This window comes from Protomyctophum parallelum, assembly GCF_964188405.1.
Source record: "Protomyctophum parallelum genome assembly, chromosome: 6".
In the NCBI taxonomy this organism is placed as follows: Eukaryota; Metazoa; Chordata; class Actinopteri; order Myctophiformes; family Myctophidae; genus Protomyctophum; species Protomyctophum parallelum.
The window spans coordinates 38,551,988-38,575,652 of NC_139701.1; the positions used below are offsets into that span (position 1 = coordinate 38,551,988).

A 23,665-nucleotide genomic window follows, 5' to 3' on the forward strand; every position below is an offset into this window, starting at 1 on the left:
AGTTATGATGTCATATCCATAGACTGTAAAAGGATACTATTTTTGTAGAAATCAAGAAGCAACAGGTGCATTTGTTACAAGAAGTCCGTTATTATTGGCAGAGGTGTGAAACTGTGAACAAACGGACAGCTTTGAAATCTCATTAACTTGCAACCTATAGAGGCTACCCATGTATTAGGCCATGAAACAGACGAAACTTGTGAAAAATATATAAAGGGCTCATGCAGAAAAAGGTACAAAACTCAACTCAAGTTTCTAAAAAATGTCATTGATCATCGGTTATTTTTTTGGAGCTCACATATCATATAGGCTATGTGATTGTCATGTCACTGCCCTTATAAGGAAAGACAATCTTCTGAGCTTTTGATGTTGATGATGCACAAATTGCTGTTACACTGGGCCACTTCAAATGTCGTGCGCCTCATAGGCCTTCAGATCTAAATCCAAAACAATGAAACATATTGAACATTTTATCTTTATAAAGGTATATCGGTCCAGAGACTAGTACCCTATAAATAAACAATATAGGATCACGAATAGGATATACGATACGAATATGGGCAACTGAATAAAATCTAAGATATGGCTATAGAATTATTTTTTATTGTTTGAACTAGGCTAGTATAGTTTATAGGCTACGACTCTAAGATTAAAAAAAACATCATCATCATCATGATATTTATATAGGTCTATTATGGGCTATAATTAATGATTCTGAAATATATCAAGAGCGCGTCTAATAGTTTTGTGATGTGTGTGGGTGTAGTTGTGGACTGTAAATAAATAATTGCGTATATAGAAATGTTAAATGTAGGCCTGGTGACTATGAACGTGAGTCACACTCACTCGCACAATGTGTAAATAGGCTACCGTATTCTAAATCCCATAGTCCCATATGAATCAGTCAATGTACAGGCAGCTCATTTGTCAATTCAAGCGAGCAGGCTGGAGCAGCAAGCAATCAATATACAAGGTTTTAACGGCACCCGACCCGTGGTCCGCGCAGTCAGAACACAAAGACGCGCCTCTTTATGACTATCGCACACTCGACAGGACCGCTCTTTACCGGCCTGTTGGACAGCTGCTGCGCTGCAGAAGAATGTCATATTAAACACTATAGTCAGTGCCTGCCAGTGGACATTGTTCGACAGAAGAACTCTGGGTGGCTGAATCGGCGACAGACACACGTGCGCAACGAGTATGACATCTATAATTACCAAAACGATGATTGAATCGTACGCTCTCATGATACTGGTTATGGGGGGCTTTTTCTTATATTTCTGTGGAATAGTCTGGGCTTTCTGCAACCCGATGCACGAGTTGGATGCGGCGACCGACGAAGAGACGTTAACAGCAGCAGCACCCGAGCACTGCTGGGTGTGCGCCCAGAACCCACAAGAGCGAATTAACCATTGCACAGGTGCGCACAACGGGGCATCGCAGAAAACCGGCGACTGGCTCGCAGAGACGACCTATATAAACTTTTTGGATGACACAGATAGTTTACTGTCGGATCATCACCCAGGGTTTTGTTGTGAGGATCATAAAACTATAAACTACTGTAACATTGGGGACAGCAGCAGCATAACTTATAAGCACCAGTCATGGTGCACTCTGGATTGATTGATTTGATTATGATTATTAGGACACTATATTATAGTTGGAGGAGGCTTATTGCCTACAGCATCTTTTTTGGATAATGAGAAATTTACGCTACTGCAAATGTGTGTTTCTTTCCGGAAATAGTTTATGCTTTATACCAAGCTAAGCATGTTATAGTGAATATGAAATTGGTTTATCCTGTCCTGGTTTATTGTATTCCGGTTCTCTCTCTCTCTCTTTCTCTCTCACTCTCTTCCTCCTTTTAACATAGAAAAACTCACAACCACGAGGACAAGATAACATGAAGATCACATAACTGATGTCATTTTATTTTATATACAAATAATTACAAAAAAAGTCTAAAGTAGTTAGAATACTAATTTAACACTATGCTGTACATTCTTGGCTGGCTCACGTTTAACAGATGCTGTACATTCTGGGCTGGCTCACGTTTAACAGTAAATAAGCTGCAAATATGATGTCCTGGTGCCCGTGTGAGGAGGTCATGATGAAACGGTCTCAATCATAGATGCGATTAATCCACATTGATGGCTAATGCTGACTATTGTGAACACACCCCGTCTCCGATACGCTTTTCCACTTTAAGCTTCTTCCGCATGGTGTCTTCTAGTGACAGCAATTTCTCATATAAGGCCTCTGACATATCCTCATCAATATCCATCTGCAATGGGAATAGAACGGTGAGATGAGAAGGGATGAGACCGACACCTCGGCATGAGAGATCTTTAGTTAGTGTCAGTGTCTGGCATTGATTAAACAGATTAAACAGACAGCTATGGCACCTGTCAGTCAGAACCAATAATAATTGCATGAAATTTCATAATTCTGTGTCCGGTATCCAGGTTTCATTCACCCATATTGTAACAACCTTCAGTGTTGTTACACAACAAATGAAACATACGTAGAGATGGTTCACCCTTGTGCATATTGATTGGTACCTGTCACAATCATTTAGACCTGGGAACGATTCTACAAAATGTCTTCTAAATCATGACATGTTTCTATGTCAGTGGTTCTCAAACTATTTCATGTCAAAGAGCCCCAGAATTATCTGTATTTGGCCGCAGTTAAAAACGCTCTGAAAGAATATTAGATTTGCACTACATTTTCACGATTCTTCAAAAATAGCTAAAGTATAACATAATGCTTAAAACACCAAAAGGTGTTCCCGCCCAAAATGGGTTAACTACGGTAACCACCAATTATTTGAGATCATCGCAATTATTTTTGTATAATCGTAGCATATGTGGAAATATGCTCATACATTTTCCCCAAATAGCGGAAATAGCAGATCTACAAGCTCACAAGGTGTGGACACTACTTTTATAGCCTACTTTTATTTTTTTAAATTGTAGAAATAATGTCATTTCTTATTTAAGTTATTTGTCATGTGCAATATTTGTTTACACATCCTAAAGGGCAAACATAAATTGTATTCACATGTTCCAATGTTCAATGCCAAAAATATAATAAAATCGTTGATCGCAATATTTGTTATGACAATTAATGGTGTAGTAAAAAGGATGTACCTGTACCTTACATGGCTGCGTGTAGTTATTTCCTAGACCAGACGTTAAGCTGTGGTACTTTGCATGAGGGTCCAGTGACTCTGGCTTCTGCTTAAACAGCCAGAACTACAGTACAAAAGACAAGGGCATTCATAAATTATTTTGATTCTCCTTTATTTTCTCCCTGAAGATTCTGAATCAGATTAGAAGGTGTTTTGGTCTGCCAAATGTTTCTGTATACACCTCTTATAGCACATAATCAATTATTCAAAACAAGCATGATGGATGGCGTATTTTCGGATTGGAGGAGGATGGGATTGTATTGGAGATCTATAAATAGACAAGAAACTGGCCTCTTTTGTTCAATAAATACCATCTGCCTCAGGCAATGTTTTTGCCTGAGGTACCTTCAAATTAGGCACTTTGTGAGTGAACATTTACAGTAAAACCCTATGACATAATCCTCTCACATCCAAAGTCTAAACTTATAGATTCCCATTTTGTTGCTGCTTTTGACTGGTAATCTCAGAGATGCGTGGCCTGAGGACCTGGTAATTTCAATATTAGATGAACTGTCAATTCTAGATATAGGTTGATTCAAGTATTTCACAGATTGCATTACGCCAAATCTAAACCTAGTAAAATTTACCAATCAGTCTCCCCAATATGTGATAGATGTGGCATTGCAGAGGGTTCTCTGTCCCATTTATTCTGGCAGTGTCTAATAATAACCCAATTTCTGGAGAGATATATGCAATAGTTTCTCCAGACAATGGGAAAGTGATATTCAGCCAGATGGCAATATTTGGTTGATCTGATGAGACAAGGGCTCCATTCCATTCCTGGCATTCCTTAAACAAATTGATGATCAAGATATCTGGTGGCTATGGTGCATCCTTCTGATGGTCATTGATCTCAACCATGTGTCCTTTTTTGTGTCTTTTGTCCCTAGTTTGACTTATTGATTAAGTACTGTTAATCTCTTATTTTTCAGTCATTGCATTGTTGTATACTATTTCAGATTTTACAGGGGCCAGTTTCGAATTGCAGCCGTCCGTAGGTGCCCTTTGAGAGCGGTTTTGAAGGAGTCAAGGGATTCACATGTCTTAATGGCTGTTGGTAGGGCGTTCCACATTTTGGTGGCATAGGAGCGAAAATAATTTAGTCCCTTGTTTGTGCCGAATATGGGTTGTACATGTTTTGTTACACTCCCTCTGGTGTTGTTGGTGTGGACTTTGTTTACATTAAGGAAGTATCTAGACAGGAATCTTGTGGACCAGACCCATTGCAAGATGCTGTACTCTGTCGTCGACCCTAAGCCATCCCAGCCTGTCAAAGTAGGCAGGGGTGAGGTGGGTTCGGGGGTGAGGCCAAGTAGGAGCCTGACCAGTTTGTTTTGGGAGGTCTGGAGACTTGTTTTAAGGGCCTTTGAGGTGCTGTGATACCAAGAGGTGCATGCATAGTCAAAGAAACCTTGTACGAGGGCTCCTGTTAAGGTCTTCAAGGTGTTTTTGTTGACCAGTGAGGATCCTGTAAAGGAATCTTGTTCTTTGATTGAATTTTTTGATTACGTTGGTGGCCATTTTATCACCAGAAAGATTGGCCTCCAGGATGGAACCTAGGTAGGTAATTTCATCTTTTCGTTTTGCTGAGATTACTATTTGATCCGAAGAGAATGGATTCAGTTTTCCCCAGGTGTAAGGATAGTTTGTTATCAGCGAGCCAGGTGCAGATTCTACCGAGTTCAAAGCTGAGGGTCTTTTCAACCTGCAGTTTGTTCCTGTCCGAGACCAGCAGTGCTGAGTCATCTGCGAACAGGAACAAGTTGCAGTCACAAGCTGATGTCATGTCGTTAACATATATTAGGAACAGTAAAGGCCCTAGTATGCTTCCTTGTGGGACGACACAGCTCACTGGGAGGGGGGGGGACAGTGTTCCGTTCACCTCCACCATCTGTTCTCTCCCCTCCAGGTAGGATTGTATCCAGCTAACTGATGTGCTATCAAAACCAATAGCTTTAAGCTTGTTAACCAGTATGGAGTGGTTCACGGTGTCAAAAGCCTGTTGTAGGTCCAGCTTGACCATGCCGCAGTATTTTCCAGCATCCACCTCGTGTTTGATGTGTTCGCTCAAATAGAGGAGGCATGTGTCAGTTGAGTGGGATGCTCTGAAACCAGATTGGAACTCGTACATCAATTTATTAGTGGCAAGATACTTTTCAACCTGTTCGTAGACTATTTTTTCCATCACTTTCGAGATGGAGCTTAGAATAGAAATAGAGCGGTAGTTGCCGGGTTCTAATTTACTCCCTTTTTTGTACAGGGGGGGTTACTTTGGCCAGTTTAAAATCTTGGGGGACCTGTCCCTGTTTGATGGAGAGGTTTACTATGTGGGTGATGACTGGAGCTATGGAAATGGCTGAGTCTCTGAGAAATTTGGAGGGAATATTGTCATGGCCAGTGGCCTTGTGGGGTTGGAGGGCACTCAGTTTTTTAAGTACCTCCTCAGTTGTTACCATTGCCATTTTAAAATCATCTTTACAAACACCTAGGTTTTTGTATAAGGCTTTGATGTGCTCTACACCAAAACGCCCAGAGTGGGAGGGCAGTTTGTTAACCAGCATTGTTGCAATGTTTGTAAAGAAGATGTGGTTGGCTACATCAAGCTTGTCAGTGATGAGGGTGTTATTCAATTTGATGTTTATGTTAGTAAACCTGCTTTTTAGTTTCTGACCACAGCCTAGTTGGTTGTTTAGTAGCTTCCAGAGCTCCCGAGGATTGTTTTTGTTTTCCTCGGCTTTATCATTGATAAAGTTACTTTTGGCTGATTTGGTCATGGCAATTACACCGTTTCTTAGCTTGTTACATTGGGTTTTTAGGATGCCCAGTATGGTTTGGAGATCACTGTCGAAGCGCTTGGCTAGCTTGGACTTGCATTTAAGAAGTTCAGAGCATTTGTTGTCTCTGGCTTTCATTGCAGTCAGTATGTCCGAATTCATCCATGGCTCCGAGCGGGTTTTGACCCTGATGGTTCTCAGAGGAGCCATGTTGTTTAGTACAGATGTAAATTTGGTTTTAAAGCCAAGCCATGCTTGTTCGACTAGTGAGCTTCTGAGCTCATCGGACCAATCCAGACTCTCCAGTTCTAGGTTAAAGGCCTCGCTAGAGTAGGTTTTGAGGTCCCTAGATATGACTGTTTTGTGACAGTCAAACTTTAGTTTTAGTTTTTTGCGGTACAGAAAATCATAAAATGATCACTAAGCCCACATACAATAACCCTTTTCTTGGAGATTCTGGATTTGTCCGAGGTCAGAATGAGATCAATGACAGTATGAGTAGAATCACACACTGACACTGACTGACACTATGCAGATCACAGAACCGACTAAATGACTTAAACACAGGTGCTTCCTTACGATGCATGTCTGTATTACAGTCGCCAATCAGGATTTTCTCAACACATTCCTCCCCAGCTAAGCACCCCTCAAGTATATCTGTCGTGACAGAGTGACGGGATTGTGGGTTAGGTGTCGTGACAGAGTGACGGGATTGTGGGTTAGGTGTCGTGACAAAAACGCAAAGTTTCATAGTTAACTGCGACCTTTGGTCGCAACAATAGTTCTTCTGGAAATGAGTTGAATTTACATACCAATGCCTGAGCTCCATTGTGAGGTGTCAAGGTGAAAGTATTGGTAAACATTCGGATCTACAGAGATGTGAAAGAAATGTGAGCAGAATAAATCAAATAACTGTAACTTCATTTGGAACTATTACAACACTAAATCAAAAAAATATGAAATATTAATAATGAAAATGAAGATCAAGTACTAAAGAACAAGAGCTACAGTACACTGACCAGCCACAAGACAGGCATGAATAGGGTCCAGAAGAAAGCTGGGAATGAGGGTAGGATTCCATAAGTCAGGTTAGTCATCACAAAACCTGGACAGACTACTGAAGAGAACAAGCCCTAGAAAGCACAATACAACAACTTTAAGATCACACTAGGGGGGTAAAACATGCATCAACCTCAAGGTAGCCATTCAACTGCATCAAATTTGGATGCGGTTATAATCGCTTACAATCTTTATTTTTAGAGAATAATGCTATGAAACATGGCAATTCTTGACAAGCTTTGTATATTATTATGGAATAATAATACACTGGAAATCAATTCGTCCTCAATGCAAAAAATAAAAATCAATACATCAGAATATATATGTTGTGTGTTCCATAAACTAAGGAATGTAAGGGGGGTGGTGTGTGTGTGTGTGTGTGTGTGTGTGTGTGTGTGTGTGTGTGTGTGTGTGTGCGCGTGCGCACATGCACACGTGTCTGTCACTGTACAACAGTATGTTTGGTAAAGTTGCATACTGAAATGTTACCAGTGATTTTAGCCATGTTAACAACAAGTGTTCAGAGGTGTGTTAGTGCAGACCTGTTTGTTGAAGTGTGTGTTGAGTGCTAGGCTGAGGAGGTCTGAGGCGTATTTGGAGGAGCTGTAAGGCTGTGTGCCGTTTTGGTGCTGAACATCGTTGAGGCTAAACGCAGAACGAGCAGCATTACTAGAGGAGGTCCAGATGATCTGGGAGGCCCGGTCTGCCTGGCACAGAAATGGCTCCAGTTCTCTGATCTGGTCCACAGAAGAACACAGGGTATAAAACTGATGATCATTCATGCATCTTTGCACATGGTGCACCTGTAATGTTACAAAATACTATTACTTGAGCATACAGTGAAATGAATGCAAGGAAGCCGTGTGTTCACAATGTTATATAAGTATGTATTACATAAGTATATTTATGTTATAGTAATGTAGTAGTATATGAGCATTAAACAGAATTAAATACGCTGGTTTTGGCGACTAATGGTCTTAGGAAAAAAAAGTTGTGGCATTGACAGAATCATACAATTTAAAATTTGTATGGTGAATAACTTAATTGGGATGGCATGTTCCATAAATGGTGCTCAAACCTTCCAAGTGAACAGTGTGAATTCAGCGAGATGAACATGATTTGACTAGTAATTCCAGCCAAGTCTCGAGAGGGAATCAGGAGATCTTTGTTGGGGAAATACATCAGTAACATGAGTATAGGTTAGTATTCACCCCAGAGGCAGAATACAAAACAGGAATCTAAAGCCAGCAATCAGCAATGCAATGCCCTTAAGGCAAGGAGAGAACAACTCACAGTCATCGTGGTGTTACATTTTTAATGAGCTTCGTTGCTAGGGGACAGATGGATCTAATATCCCCCGCATTTCTTCAAGGGTAAACAACAGGAATATCTCTCCCAACAGATACAAATGGCTGTCTATGATAAGACATGTCTATGAAATTTCAACATATCATTAATGCCTAATTTATACTACGTTGTTTGAAGGTGGTGCTCTCCAATAACAGCAGATCTGCAAGCTCACAATATGTCACGATGTGACCCAGTGTGATCTTGTTGGTCTGCTATTTATAGCAAGCAACATCACTGTACGAATACGACGTAATATTTTCACACTTAACTAACTCACCAATAGGAAGTGGCCAAAGAGGTTGGTAGCAAACACTTCCTGCAATCCATCAGGGGTGATGTTGTCCTTCTGTGTCAGGATACCCTCCCCAGTGGCAAACATGGTGATAACCTTGCTGCAATCAAAAAATAAAGACATTTTTTATTATTATTTTCTTTTTCTTTTTTCTTTTTTTCATGATATAGTGGTATGGTCTCTGCCATCATCTTTAGTCTTTTTGGAACCCTACGACTCTTTTGGTGAGGCACATGAGAAAATAGGTGAAAGTTTGACTTAACACAAAGTAAGCCAAGAACACGTTCTTCTCTCCACGACTCACCTGTGCCAAGACGAGGGTCTTTCTTTAATTTCACACACTTTTACTCACATGTTAGACAGCTCCTCACTGGGCTGCACTTCCTGGTTGCCCACAAGGAAGCTTTGAGAAGGAAAGGAAATAGTCACGTGACTGGGCACTCCCATTAAAGTGTCCATGAAAGTGTTATGGCGCAGTCCAGTCACGTGACCATTTCTTTTCCTTCTCAAAGCTTCCTTGGTTGCCCAGGATCTCTTCTTCTACTGTGGTATTTCGCGCATTTGACTGGCAATGGGTACTGCCACACTATCAAAAGAGCTGCGGACGTTTTTAGACAGCTGGTGAATGAAAAAAAAGCTCCACTTCCGCGGACGACTTGCGCGATGGCCAGCTTCCCGGAAGCGCTCTCCTCCGCGCAAGTCGTCCGCGGAAGTGGAGCTTTTTTTCCATCCACCAGCTGTCTAAAAACCCGGAAAAAGGTGTAATATCTTACACCTGCCACGTGTTTGTTAAGTCAAACTTTCACCTATTTTCAGTAGGCACCATTACTAGTCCTTTCAGAAGCCACCAAAATAAAAGAAATTGACTTCCTCAATAGCAAGAAAATCTACACCTACACCAATTATAATTCAAATGCAATTTTCAAATGCAATGCAAATACTAGAACTAAAAGTCTGCATGGCCATTATGTTGAATTTCTTCATGCCTTTTAATAAACCCAATACGCAAGTTCAAACATACACAACACCTAATATTGCTGTATTATAAAACATAGTAATTCTGGGACAGATGTGAATGTAAAGATTTCCACTGTACCTGGAGAACAGGCCTTTGAAAAAGGCTTTCATGTCAAACGTTGGGTTGGGCATGATGCCCGCGTTCAGGTAGATGCAGTCTAGCCGGTTATACCTGTAAATGTATACATATACATCTGGAGACTATTTTACACTGCGAATCGAATACATTCTAGCTATATCCACCAGAGACGTCATTTCATTAAAAACTAGAGGGTGGCAAAAAAGTGACAACATAAGCCTGATTTCACACGTTCACCAAAGCGTTGTGATCGACGTGTAGATTTGCTTGTAGATCAGCTATTTATTTTTATACTTTTTTGGCTGGTTCAAAGAGATTAATGCATGTGTGGTACTGGTTGCAGAAAGAAAACAAGTCTCTATAAGGTGCTGTCTAGATGAGGACGTATTCTGCGTTATCCGTATTTAGCCGATCTGCCCTTTCTGCCACACAGAGGCGGCGTTTTAGGGGACTTAACCGGTTCTTTTTAAAACCAGCTCCCAGAGTGGCAAACTTCGGAGACGCTACTTTGTCGTCTCTGTGTGTACAGCGAATGCCGCCTATTTTCTGAAACGGTGACGCCAAAGTCCCCTCGCCCCCTCCAAACTAACCTCACATCACCAGGCTTTCCACCTCCAAAACAACTGATGCAGGTTTATGACGAGCCTTTCATAACCACCACCAACTGGTATCAATTGCTTAATTGTTATTTATTAATGTGTATATTGTATGTGAATGAATGGTGTTGTTTCACCTGTAAAGCCTTTAATATTGTACATTAAATTTAAATATTTGTACATTTGTTCATGAAGTGCTAATGGTTTATTTCACCATAACCACTTACATAAGTATCACAGCTATTTTATATTTGCACATAATGTCTATAAATCTCTTCTCCGAAAGAAGGCTTGTAGATGAGACAGATATAAACAATGTGAAAAGGGTGCTATTTATTTTTACCTCTTGGATGGCAATTGGATGATTTGATGCATTTTGTTCCAAAAATGTGTTTTGCAAAAATCCACCTGTTGGTGGCATTATAACAGACCAATGTGAAAAGGGTTGGATATATTATATTCCTCAACCTAGTAGGAAAGTCTGTGAAAGATTTCACGAAAATTGCACGCTGCGTTCATGATTTGAGGCTTTTCGTTCAAAACGGGTCAATCCTGCCAACTTTGAAAGCCAATGTTAGCCAATTAGGATGGAATATGAAAATATCCGACAGATTCGGCTTGATCACATTACTATAGAGATAGTGTCTAACGAATTGCGGGATTTTTTGGACAGAATCTGGGGAAAAAAATGTTTTTTCAAAAGTCGGCCTCCTGGTGACAGGCCGTTCTGGAAAATTTGGGGCAGAAGTTCATCATTGGCATCCAGGGAGTGTGTGTGCAAAATTTGGCATCGACCGGGTTAACGGTGCCGGAGATTAGCTGTACACAGACGGATGGACGGAGTGCAAAACATACTCTCTCCCCATGCCTTCGGCCTGGTGGAGACAATTATCGTCGGTTTAATAATAGCCAGTTTGCACCCATACAGCTGTATAATAAACGTAATAATAATAAACGTGGGCCATGAAATATGTCTGTACAAATGACTCAACAAAGCAATTGATTCACCTTTGAGTTCATCTCCATTGTCTTTCATGTCATGTTGTGTGAAATGCATATTTTACAATATAGGCTACATCAACATACTGTACATGTCTATTCTAATATAGCCTACACTACTACAGCTTTCTCAGATATCCGGAGCGCTACTGTGCTCGTCTGGACTACATGCATAATTAACATAACCGCAATGTGGATGCTCGAAACTTTAATGCCGGCTACAAAATTTGTGTGGTTAACAGCCCGAGCCGTGTGGAAGGGGTCTAAGTTTCAATCAAAAATGTGGTTAATCAGCAAAAAAAACATTCAGTGGAGGAGGTAACAGGTAATTAATGTGTTAAAATAAATAATAGATTTTGAGCTTAAATTCGAAACCAAGGTGGGCTACTATAGCGGGCTCCAGCTGGACTGCTGGAGCCCGCTATAGTAGCCACTATCCACAACCGTGTGCCTTGTGTTCTGCTCTGCTCACCAACCTGCGTTTGATGTCATGGGCAGCTAAGAGGACCGAGGTGATGCTGCTGGTGTCCAGCTGCAGCAAGGCCACATGGGCGTCAGGGTGACGGGCCAGGAGGGCCGACTGAGCGGCCTGACCTCGATGCAGGCTCCTGCAGGCCAGACACAGACGTAGAGCTGGCTCTGCTGTGAGGAGGCGTTCACAAAGCGCCAGACCTATACCACTGTTGGGGAAATTAAGCCATAATGAAGATTTTTTTTGTTTGTTGCTGTTTTCAAATGTAATGCTTTGTATGGTGCTGTTATAGTGAATCATTGTCTCGTGTTTCCAAGAATCTTTGTTAATTCAAATTCTAACCTTTTTACGTTTGGCTGGTGGTTCCATTTGGAAACAATCTATGGTCTATGTTATCTGAACGATCTTAATTTGTACGAAATATATTACATTGGACGAATGACATCTGCAAGGATATACTTGATTGATTGATTGATTAATTGAATACTTTATTAACAGTTGCATTAACTTGCATAGACAAGCACAGGGAAGTGTAGGATTATACAATAGTTCTGGTAAAAGGATTTATCCAAGAAAGCCTATGGCTTGTTTCCATTTGGGTCCTTTTTGTACTCAATTCATCGAAACATTCAATGAATCTAATAGACTCATAATACTATGCTAATACTATGCTAAAACAATAACATCATATATAAACATACTATAATACAAGTCTGGATTGTTTAGACATGCTACCACGTGTCTACCTCATGTTATGTAAATACTGAACCAGCTCGTGCTGGATTATGCTATGTGTATACCGGTAAATCTTAGATTGTGCCTATCCTTGACATGATCCTCTTTTCTGTTTGATTTCTTTTATCCTTGCTCTCACTGTCCCCCCGCCCTCTTTTTTTTTCTCTTCATGAAAACAAAACGACGGAACGATTATTGCACAGAAACGAATTCCGCACAGTTCTTTAAACCTGTGTTAGTAGTAAACATGTGATGTGACAAATACAGTTGATTTCAGAATGATTCATAATGCGCGCCCATGGAATCCGAGCTACTGCAAGGGAAGCAAGCTCGGTATTAAATCAATATGATTTATAACAATAATGAGTAATTACCTGTTTGCTCCCGTGACCAAAACCACTTTATTCATCGTTTATGGCCGAAAGTGTGTATGTATATAATATATAAAACTGAATTAATTTACGCTAACAAAACAGGTGCTTTGAAGTTTTCTCCTGTCCTACAGAAAAATCACCCTTTCCTGTGGAGTCATGTTCTAAACCCCGCCTCCGAGTTGTAATTGGATGCGACGGGCCAACGGCAGCAGTTAGCCAATGAAAGGAGTCACCTCATATCACACACTGTACAGTCAGTAGAAAGACTGAATACAGTAAAAAAAAAAAGAAAAAAAAATGAATACAGTGGTTCTCAACATAGGAGGCGTATGTGAAATGAAAACTGTCACTGACATACCTGGTACTCAGTGGTATATAAGATTAAGATATGACGAGGGGATAGAACAAGGACTATTACAGATTTTATTGTTTTCATTTTGTCCATCATACATATAATTAGAAACAATGTAACTTGTTCTTTTATATAGCCTAACAACAAACATTCATCTAGCTCATTGCAAAACAAACATTTGAGTAGGCCTACAAATCATGAAAACGATAGGATTCAATGTTTATTTTTTCTGTTTTTATTTTATTTATTACAAATATACATCTGCCATCAATTAATTTATAACGTTCACACACACACTGAGATGCTGTGAAATGCTATAAACAGGTAGCCAGACTAATAAACAGGTTCCTTTGTCTGAATGAAACCTTTTCATGTCTCATTTCTATAGACTGAACTGTGATTGAAAATGGACAAAGTTAATTGCAGACCAATTGTAATATTTAACTTACATGTGTAGGCCTACAGATAGCAACAGGATAACAGATAAGGCAAATGGAGAAGGGAGTGGGATCAATGCCCACCGACTCATAAAGCTCAGGGGCCTCTGAATGCTGTTGTACCTGATCTAACAGTTCTAATCTGTGTATTTAAATTCGTTTAGACCATATATATATTTTTTTTTTAAACAGACACATTATAATGCAAGTTCGGGTCAAATTGATTCAAAGGGTCCAAGAGAGAATCTGGCATTGGCAACATTAATTCATAAATAAATAGTAATACTTTAATTGGACGTGAGCACCTGGAACCTTAAGGTGAATGGTTTCTTGTTTTAGATCAATATACATCATAATTTACTACCATCTATGCCAGTAAGCTGTCATTATTGTATGCAATACATATGCTTAACCAGTATTCCAGTAAAACAAAATCCCCAACACATTTTTGTATCCTTTTCAAAAGGGACAAATACGTCGTTTTGTGATAACTTGCTCTACACACCCACAACACACTTTGTTACATCTTTACAAAGACACGTACAGAAACAGATCCCTCTCAGCACACAGCTAACAGCCTGTATTCTTGGACTTTTGCAAGAGAATTTCTCATCACGTATCAAAATAGCACGCTGCTGACATTATTTAGCATTCGGCTGACTTTTGGACGTAGAAGAAAAGGGCACTTGTGTAAAGCAGTTTGATTGTTTTTTTAAAGAAAAAAGAAAATAAATTGAAGAAATAACCTATAAAGTCTGCAATGTTTGACAATGCATTGAGTGGAAGATGAGAATCACAATCTTTAAGAACATACTAATACACAAACATTATCAACAAAACGGCACAAATATGGACATATAAATAATACAAAATATTGATATTTTTTCAATCTACAAATATCTATTGAAAATACACAGTCATATACACTGATGGTCAAATACCACTGTCAGAAAAATGGTAGAGGGGAGATTAGATAGGAATTACATTACAATTATAGGAGTTACATGATATCCATAAAAACTCAACTAGCTTGGTGATTGTCTGAGAGACTGAGATGAAAAACGTGTTTAACCACTTAAACCCTCTAATACTTGGGTGCTTAGATGACTGGGGTCGGCTCTGTACTTGATCCGCTATTTTGTCCGCTCTACACCAAATCTCTTTGTCCGCTCTACACCAAATCTCTTTGTCCGCTCTACACCAAATCTCTTTGTCCGCTCTACACCAAATCTCTTTCCCGAAAATAGCCGATCAAGACAAACGTTCCCCCCAGAATAGTGATTCCAGGGTTCAAGTGGTTAAAATAACAGTGATGGGATTTTTGCTGCACTCCCTTTTATGCCTTGTACATTCAGTCTTCGAAAAGAAAACACAAGAAAGTTCTTCAATTCCTCAAAATTGCATAAGATCATTATTTATCAATCCATGAAACATTTTAACGTGGGAACTTTTAATTCATTAACAAAATGAAATAAAATAACCTAATATATTTGTTTGTTTTTTAAAAGTGCCAAATGTCGATTGCTACATTTCACTTTGGCTTAATCAGGACACAAGATAACCAAAGGTCAAAATCTTGACCTACAGGTCGTACCTGTAGTTTGTAGTGTGTGTGTGTGTGTGTGTGTGTGTGTGTGTGTGTGTGTGTGTGTGTGTGTGTGTGTGTGTGTGTGTGTGTGTGTGTGTACCTGTAGTTTGTAGCGTGCGTGTGCGTGTGCGTGAGTGTGATACAAAATGTGTTTTGTTTTGCATAATTGAATCCTCTTATGATTATCCAATGTGACTGTGTTAACCGAGCTCACACACCAAAGTTCCTGTCCATCATATCATTGTGGTGTGTGAGTCCATGGCTCCTTGAGTGCTCAAACAGTGTTTCCAAATGGCAGCTCAGAGCCCCACAGTGCTGGATCCCAGCCTGTTTAGTATTGAACCATGATAGCTTAACCCTGGATTGCATTTACACTGTAAAATCCAGAGTGTTGATTTAACTGTGAGACTGTAACACATGCATGGAACCAAATGGACCCCAGTGTTAATGTAACTCTGAGAATGTACCAATGGAACCAAAATGGATAATTTGGGTCGCAGGAGCAAACGGGTTATTACTCTTTGAGATTACAGTGTAGAAGCGCCGTCTAAACCTACTTCATGCACCATTAGTTGGAGAGTTAAGAGGACTGGGAAAGGCTGTCCTGTACATCACTGTACATGACTGTACATGAGCCTCAGCTTAAGGCTGGCTCTCCAGGAGGGCTCTGTGTATTTCCTGGAAGGAGGGCCTCTCCTTGGTATTCCTCCTCCAGCAGCTCAGCATGATCTTGTACAGCGAGTCTGGACACAGCACTGGCTGAGGAAGGTAGATCTGTAGCACACAGAGAAATGTGGGTCAACCACCGTGATGCGTTTGTATGGTGATCGTAGTGACACTTCTGAGCATAAAACGCTTATTATGTTATTTAGATAGCCTAGCCCTAGACATACTGTTTGTTTAGACAGATGCTAGGTTTGATGTTTACTTGGTATCCTGGTATTACTTCAAAGCACTATGTTGTTTTTCATTGCAATCTACTTACGTGACATTTGCCTTGTCGTTTGTTGACTGGGGTTCGAGCCATGCATGTACTATTGCACTTTGATGTTGCACTGCATAAAAGTGTCTGCTAAAATGTCTGATTTGTAAATCGCAAGTATACGCTACATGGACATGTTGATCATTGATGTGTCACGCGTACCTGTCTTTTCTGGTCCCTGAAAAACTCCCCTGTGTTTTCTATCACCTGCTCATCTGTGAGCTGGGAGTATGGCTGCTCCTTGCAGAAGGTCAGCATCTCCCACAGGGTCACCCCAAATGCCCACACGTCACTAGCCGTGGTGAATTTACCCTGAAAGGGAAAACACTGTGTTAGTAAGGGAGGTACAAAAAAAACAGCTTAAGAAGTCCATCAAACTATTGGCAGATAATGTAACTGAATCAAGTTACTATATATTTAAGATTATTTTTGTAAAAAATAAATCCTAAAAAACATTATCTGCATGTACAGTCAAATCATTTTGAAGAAGACAAGATCTAAATGCAAGCATGTATCACTTAAGTCAATGTGTGTCATTTATTTTCAGTATTTGTTAGGCTATAGGGCAGTTGTTTTCAAATATTTTGATACCAGGGCTCATTATTTATTCAGAATTTTAGTCCCTCAGACCCAAAACTAAAGAGCTTTGTTTTTGTCCACAATTCTATGCTGTATACATTTTCTAATTGTGTAGACTTCTTGTAAATGAAGTAATTCAGATGTTTAACAATAATGTAAGTTACAGGTCCATTTGGTTTCATTTTTTCGCTCTATAAGGATCTATAAGGGTTCATTTGGTTACCAACTCTCCATCATTTAGCTGGGGACCACCTGGAATCCTCTCAAGGACCACTGGTGGTCCGGGGATTTCCAATAGTATAATTTTATTATTTTAAGCCTAGAATCAAGCCATCCAGGATCCTGGTGAATCATGACCATGAAACCTTTCATTCTGTGAAAAACAAAAATTGAAAACTGCAAAAACAAAGGCTATTTCATTTATGAAATAAAGCCTTTGACATATTATTATTATTATTACCCTTATTATTACTTGTTACTTGCGCAAGCAGAGCGCGCAAGTAATAATTTCGCCCGGTCCTCGTTCACCGTGACAGCCAACCCGCCATTTGATGTGTATGCAAAAAAAACAGCAAATCCGTGCCTGGTTTGCTGGGACCAGATTACATAAATGACCATATGTCTTACGTCATCATTTAGAGCTAGTCATACGTATACTATATACATAATCAGTAAAATAAAATAGCAAATTGTGCCTGATCTGCTGGGACCAGAGTACGTGGTGTGTATATGTATGACTAGCTCTCAATGATGACGTAAGAAATATGGTCATTTGTGTAATCTGGTCCCAGCAAACCAGGCACAAATCTGCTGTTTTATTTGCATACGCATCAAATGGCGGGTTGGCTGTCACAGTTTTTGGCGCAAAGTAACCACAGTATACCGCTAATCAACTTACAACTACATACTCTATATAGTATATGTATATGTATATGTATACGTATGTCTTACGTCATCATTTAGAGTTAGTCATACGTATACTATATACATAATCAGTAAAATAAAATAGCAAATTGTGCCTGATCTGCTGGGACCAGAGTACGTGGTGTGTATATGTATGACTAGCTCTCAATGATGACTTAAGAAATATGGTCATTTATGTAATCTGGTCCCAGCAAACCAGGCACAAATCCGCTGTTTTATTTGCATACGCATCAAATGGCGGGTTGGCTGGCACGGTTTTTGGCGCAAAGTAACCACAGTATACCGCTAATCAACTTACAACTACATACTCTATATAGTATATGTATATGTATACGTATGTCTTACGTCATCATTTAGAGCTAGTCATACGTATACTATATACATAATCAGTAAAATACATATACTGTATAACATATTTTAATTCAGTTTATATACCTTTTTTTCATCACATATCAATGATTTATTTTTCTTTAAAAAACTAAAAAGGGATCCAGAATATATCTACATCGATAAAATTGTATTTCTTATATAGATAGAAACTTGAACCATACTTAATAATACTAGGTTATATAGGTTTATATGCATAAAGTAGGTAGGTAGCAAATAGTTACACCTAATAATTATACATTTCAAACGTTCCTTCACAGAGATACTGAGATTTGACAGTTTACAGCGGTCGAAAGTACTTGCGCGCTCTGCTTGCGCACTAGTTGGCCTACTAGTGTGCAACAAGCAAGTATGCACTCGACAGAGTGCAGTTCTAGTTACTACTATTATTATTATTATTATTATTATTATTATTATTATTATTATTATTATTATTATTATTATGTTTCGACAGAATCAAATGTTTTATGGTCATGATTCACCAGGATCCTGGATGGCTTGTTTCAGGTCTTAAATACCGGTAAATATCTTTGGAAATCTCTATGGAAAAATGAATGGGGTCTGGAACAATGGAACCAGAAAATGGCCGCCACTGCTTTATATGCCCTATTTGCATATGGTGTAGGATCACACCGAAAAGGCTAAATGTTGCAAGAAGCATCAATAGAAACTACTGTAGGCCTATGTGTAGCTCTGCAAGACAAGTTATTGCACACATGTCCACTAGATGTCCTCACCAGCAAAATGCTCTCCCATGACATCCAGCGTATGGGCAATACAGCTCTGCCCTGAATGCGGTAGTAGTCACCACTATACAGATTCCTGCTCATGCCAAAATCCGCTATCTTTATCGTGTAGTTTTTGCCCACCAGGCAGTTCCGTGTGGCCAAGTCACGATGGACAAAATTTAGGGATGAGAGGTACTTCATCCCCGATGCTATCTGAGTGATCATGTAGCACAGATTGTTGTAGCTGGAGAGAAATGAGAAATAACATAATGGAGAAAAGGTGCAAGACATACAGTATACCACACACACACACCACACACACACACACACACACACACACACACACACACACACACACACAGACACAGACACAGACACAGACACACACACACACACACACACACACACACACACACACACACACACACACACACACACACACACACACACACACACACACACACACACACCCTTGCAGGTTGCAGTCACATACTCAACATCAAAAACAGTCAGTCAGTCAGTCAGTCAGTCAGTCAGTCAGTCAGTCAGTCAGTCAGTCAGTCAGTCAGTCAGTCAGCCAGCCAGCCAGCCAGCCAGCCAGCCAGCCAGCCAGCCAGCCAGCCAGTCGCCCGATAAGTTGCACGAACGGAATATATATATTCAGGTCTGAACACAGCATTACCAACTCGCCGGTACCTGACAGTGGGTGCGTTGCTGAGCAGGGCCAGCTGACCCTCAGGCTCATGGCGAGACAGGAACTGGTTCAGGTCTCCGTTCTCCATGTACTCTGTGATCATGCAGAGAGGGTCGTTGCAGATGCACACTGCCAGCAGACGGATTATGTTGGGGTCCTTCAGACGAGACATGATCTTTATCTCCTTCAAGAAGTCGTTCCTAGACGAAGAACAAACAATTAAAAGGGGTTATGTCTCCATGTTCTAACAACACAGTAAAATCCCCAGTGTTAATGTATTTGTAAGAGTGAACAAACGTAACCATGTGGACCTTTACATGTCCATTTGGTTGCATCTGTACATTCTCGTAGACCCATAGTGGGTCAGTAATACCTTGCATTCTTGTTGGCATCTGCGCGGAGCATCTTGACAGCCACTAGAACTGGCTGGTCCTCACTGATATCAAAGGAAAACTCCTTATTCATGAACTCCTGCATGCCTTCGGCCTCACACAGGTGCACCTGAGGGGAGGTGTGGAGCAGAGGGGCGAGGAGGGGACAGAAGAGAATTTATTCAATCAATGTTGTACTGAATGTAAAATAAAAGTTAGTATTGCATTTGATAAAATAATCTATAAAAAAGAATAGCAAAAATAGCATATGGGTTACAACACTCCACAAAGGCACATGCATGTATGATAGGGGTTAAGTGGTTAATCAGACTATCAAACTACTCAATAAAATACATGTTGATTATGCCTATATAAGAAATTAAAAAAATATATAGAAAAACCTGCTTCTTCGTTATTTTATGAATGGAAAAAGTAATCGATAGTACAATGGATAAGAAGATAATGGATGGCAGCCCTACAAAGTGCTACATGAAAACATGGAAGACGGACCTCTCCAAACTGTCCCTCCCCCAGTTTCTCTTTGAACGTGAGCATCTTGCGGGGGAACTCCTCCACGGCCACGTCCTTCCCTGACAACAGGTCCATGGTGACGGCGGGGATGGCGTACGTGTTGCCTCCCGTGACCCCCTGAAGGTTGACGATGTCAGCCTCCGCATAGTGTGGGGCACCGTCTTGGCCTACGGTTGTCGTGGTGGATTTAGAAGCTGCTGTGCTGGTGGAGGCTGGAACACAACACAGCAGGGGTGATGGTAACATGAGAATCTAGAAGGGATGATGTTGAATATGTGTGTGTGTGTGTGTGTGTGTGTGTGTGTGTGTGTGCGCACGTGCGTGTGAGCGTGCGTCTGTGCATGTGAATGTGCATGCATGCGAAAGTGCTATGCGATAGGTCATAAAAAGTGCACGTGCCTATGTCTAATCACATGCACTTTTTATGACCTATCGCATAGCACTTTAACGCCTGCACTGTAATGGTTATGTGCACCTTGTACTTTGGTATCTGCTATGTGAACTGTTTGTGTGTGTGTGTGTGTGTGTGTGTGTGTGTGTGTGTGTGTGTGTGTGTGTGTGTGTGTGTGTGTGTGTGTGTGTGTGTGTGTGTGTGTGTGTGTGCGCACGCAAGCGCGTGCGCGGGTGTGTGTGTGTGTGTGTGTGTGTGGGTGCACACGCGCATGTGTGGAAAACGCAGTGTGTGCAGAATAGATGCATATTGTTGCAGTCGGGTGGAAACCTCATATGTCCAGAACTGTTAGTTTTCAGGATTAAAATTAAAAAATAGCAAAGACAGCAGCTCAAAAGTACATTTGATCCTTTTGTGTGACACTGTAGTATGATCAAGTAGGGCATTCATTTACAACAACAAGAAAATCCTAAAAAGTTGTGTTATGTGACTATGTGTGTGTCCACAAAAGCACACGCTTTTGTGGACAAAAGCACACTAACCAGAAACAGGCTCATCGGGCGTCTGAGAGAACTCGGGCAGCTTGCGTATGAGGCGTGAAGGCTCCTGGTAGTCTGGGCCCAGAGGAAAGATGCGCTCATAGGTGGAGCTGGACTCCTGCTCGCTGGCCGCAGACGACTGGTTGTTGTGGGTGTAGGCGAATGTCTCACTCTGTAGTGACAGACTAGCAGTTAGTTCATCGTCCAGCATCCTCCGAGAAGCCTAGAATGAAGGACGTGCGGGCGGTGAAACACATGTGACATGCTGTGGCATTGCTGTGATATGCTCCAGTTTGACGTTTAGTTGTGTTCCAGTGCCATTTGCAATAAATAGCAGAGCTACAAGCTTGTATATCTGCTATTTACGGCATGCAAGTGATGCAACACTTATAAAATATGGCTTTGCTAGACGTGACACTTTGTCATGAAGAAAGGACACACCCATGGCATTAACATACATCTTGGCTGATCAAATAGCAGTACGATCATGCATTGTTGGTGTTACAATGGTGTAAGTGCACCAGGCCGAGACACATCAGAGGTTCATTGAAACATGACTGCTACTGTACATCATTTTAAAACGGTTTATTATCTTACCTTCTCCAACATCTTCTGCCACACTTGCCTCCACAAGATGATGACAATGATGGCCACGAGGATGAAGATGATGGCCACCAAACAGCCGATCAGAATTCGGGTGTTGCTGTCATCTACTTTGTGGGTGGGGTCATCCCCTGGGGAGGGGATAAGCAAAGATGCCCTTTGATTGAGAGAGTTAAATGAACACTCAGGATTTGATAGTTCATATGTATTTGTGACTGCGTGTGTGACTGGTACTGGGCTTGTTTGAATAGAGTTACTGACCTGGTTGTGTGCTTGTTGGAGGGCCGGTCTTCGGGGGAGCCAGGGTTGTATTGTACATGGCTGTATCTGAGAGGAGAAAGGACAGAGGTCTTGATCATTGCTGTCGGGCAGAAACCTCTTATCTCCATATGTAAACCTTTTGTGTTTTCTACATAAATGAACGCCCTCATACTACAGCGCCACGTTTTGAGCTTGTATATCTGCTACTTTCGCTACTTTTGTATTGGAATCCTGAAAAGTAACAGTTTTGGACATATGAGTTTTCCAAGCGACAGAGATGGTATTTTAGTGTTGTTTCAGATACATGAATATTGCATTTTGAAGTGGCTCAGTCTTAATACTCAAGAAGGTTACATACATACAACTAAAACTTTGTGTATTGTGTGAGCCTCACAAACATGGGGCCAGATATTTAGAAAGTGTTGTGTAAGTGAAATGGAAACGGTTTAGTACCCATATGAGGTATCAGCAGCCACATGTCCTTTCAATGTCCTTCAGCTGGAAACCGGACTCTATGGCCGCACTGAGGGTCACTGAGCATCAGCCAAATCTATTTCAGATGTTCAGTACTTTTACTTCTACTCCACTAACACCTCAGAGGCAAATATTGTACATACCTTTTACTCCACTACAATTATTTGAAAACTTTAGTTACTAGATACGTTGTACTACAAAACCACTTCAGACCTACTGTATATGTACTTTGGCAATTTGAAAGTAGCCAAGCGACGTGTCGTGAGCTTGCAGATATGCTATTTTTATACATTTTAAAACCTGTGAAATGAGACGTTCTGTATAATGAGTACTTTCTACTTTTGGTTACATTTGTAATTTTATTCAAGTCAATTTTGAATTCCAGACTTTTACTGTTTTTCTACATTGCAGTATTGATACTTTTTAAAGTACTTTTAAAGTACTCAAGAATGTGACTTTTCCCACCACTGTCTGTGTACCTGACTGGAAGGTGATCTCACTGAACAGCATCCAGGCATCGGCAAAGTAGAACTGGCACTTGACGGCGCTGGCCATGTGATTGGCCAGGTTGACGGTGACGAATCTGGCGCTCGGGTTCTTTTCGTCCACCACGGGGCTGAAGGAAAGGGGCGTGGCCTCCCAGTCAGGAGGCTCGGAGCGGAAGTAACAAACGACCTGTCTGAAGACCTTGACGTGCCGCTTGAACATGTTGTTACAGTGGACCTGGGGGCATATGAATGGAGAGTTTTATGTTATCATCGGGCCCAGAAATGGAGCGACAGAAAGAGTGTATGGCTGGATGGAAAGTCTATAGTCCTAATGCTGGATCATGTGATATATATCATTGCTGTTGGGGAGAGGCCTCTTATATCCATATTTTTACT

The 23,665-nt window shown here is 40.7% G+C and overlaps 2 protein-coding genes across 6 annotated transcripts in view; both read right to left on the reverse strand.

Annotated features, from left to right (window-relative positions):
• Positions 1–1,917: 1,917 nt before the first annotated feature.
• LOC310860632 (3-keto-steroid reductase/17-beta-hydroxysteroid dehydrogenase 7-like) lies at positions 1,918–13,053 on the reverse strand. 2 transcript variants are annotated; one of them, XM_083767676.1, is made up of 9 exons: positions 12,941–13,053; positions 11,836–12,039; positions 9,765–9,857; positions 8,654–8,768; positions 7,569–7,763; positions 6,987–7,100; positions 6,780–6,836; positions 3,159–3,257; positions 1,918–2,284 (listed from the first exon to the last, which is right to left on the reverse strand). In XM_083767676.1, the coding sequence occupies exons 1-9, from the start codon at positions 12,973–12,975 to the stop codon at positions 2,165–2,167; spliced, it is 1,032 nt and encodes a 343-aa protein (XP_083623802.1). In that variant the 5' UTR covers positions 12,976–13,053; the 3' UTR covers positions 1,918–2,164. The 2 variants fall into 2 exon arrangements, with proteins under 2 accessions (XP_083623802.1, XP_083623803.1); XM_083767677.1 differs by having other exon boundaries at positions 2,169–2,284; positions 3,164–3,257.
• A 294-nt stretch (positions 13,054–13,347) lies between these two features.
• ddr2a (discoidin domain receptor tyrosine kinase 2a) overlaps positions 13,348–23,665 on the reverse strand; it is a 49,443-nt gene continuing 39,125 nt past the window's right edge. The window contains exons 8-17 of one of the 4 annotated variants that reach the window (XM_083766937.1): positions 23,261–23,504; positions 22,308–22,373; positions 22,041–22,153; positions 21,447–21,615; positions 20,493–20,725; positions 19,985–20,112; positions 19,614–19,811; positions 18,927–19,161; positions 16,462–16,611; positions 13,348–16,091 (exon numbers count right to left, since the gene is read on the reverse strand). In XM_083766937.1, coding sequence (XP_083623063.1) covers positions 15,960–16,091; positions 16,462–16,611; positions 18,927–19,161; positions 19,614–19,811; positions 19,985–20,112; positions 20,493–20,725; positions 21,447–21,615; positions 22,041–22,153; positions 22,308–22,373; positions 23,261–23,504 — 1,668 coding nt within the window. In that variant the 3' untranslated portion in view covers positions 13,348–15,959. Of the gene's footprint in view, positions 16,092–16,461; positions 16,612–18,926; positions 19,162–19,613; positions 19,812–19,984; positions 20,113–20,492; positions 20,726–21,446; positions 21,667–22,040; positions 22,178–22,307; positions 22,374–23,260; positions 23,505–23,665 lie in introns of all 4 variants that reach the window. The other 3 variants (XM_083766935.1, XM_083766936.1, XM_083766934.1) reach the window with 3 other exon arrangements.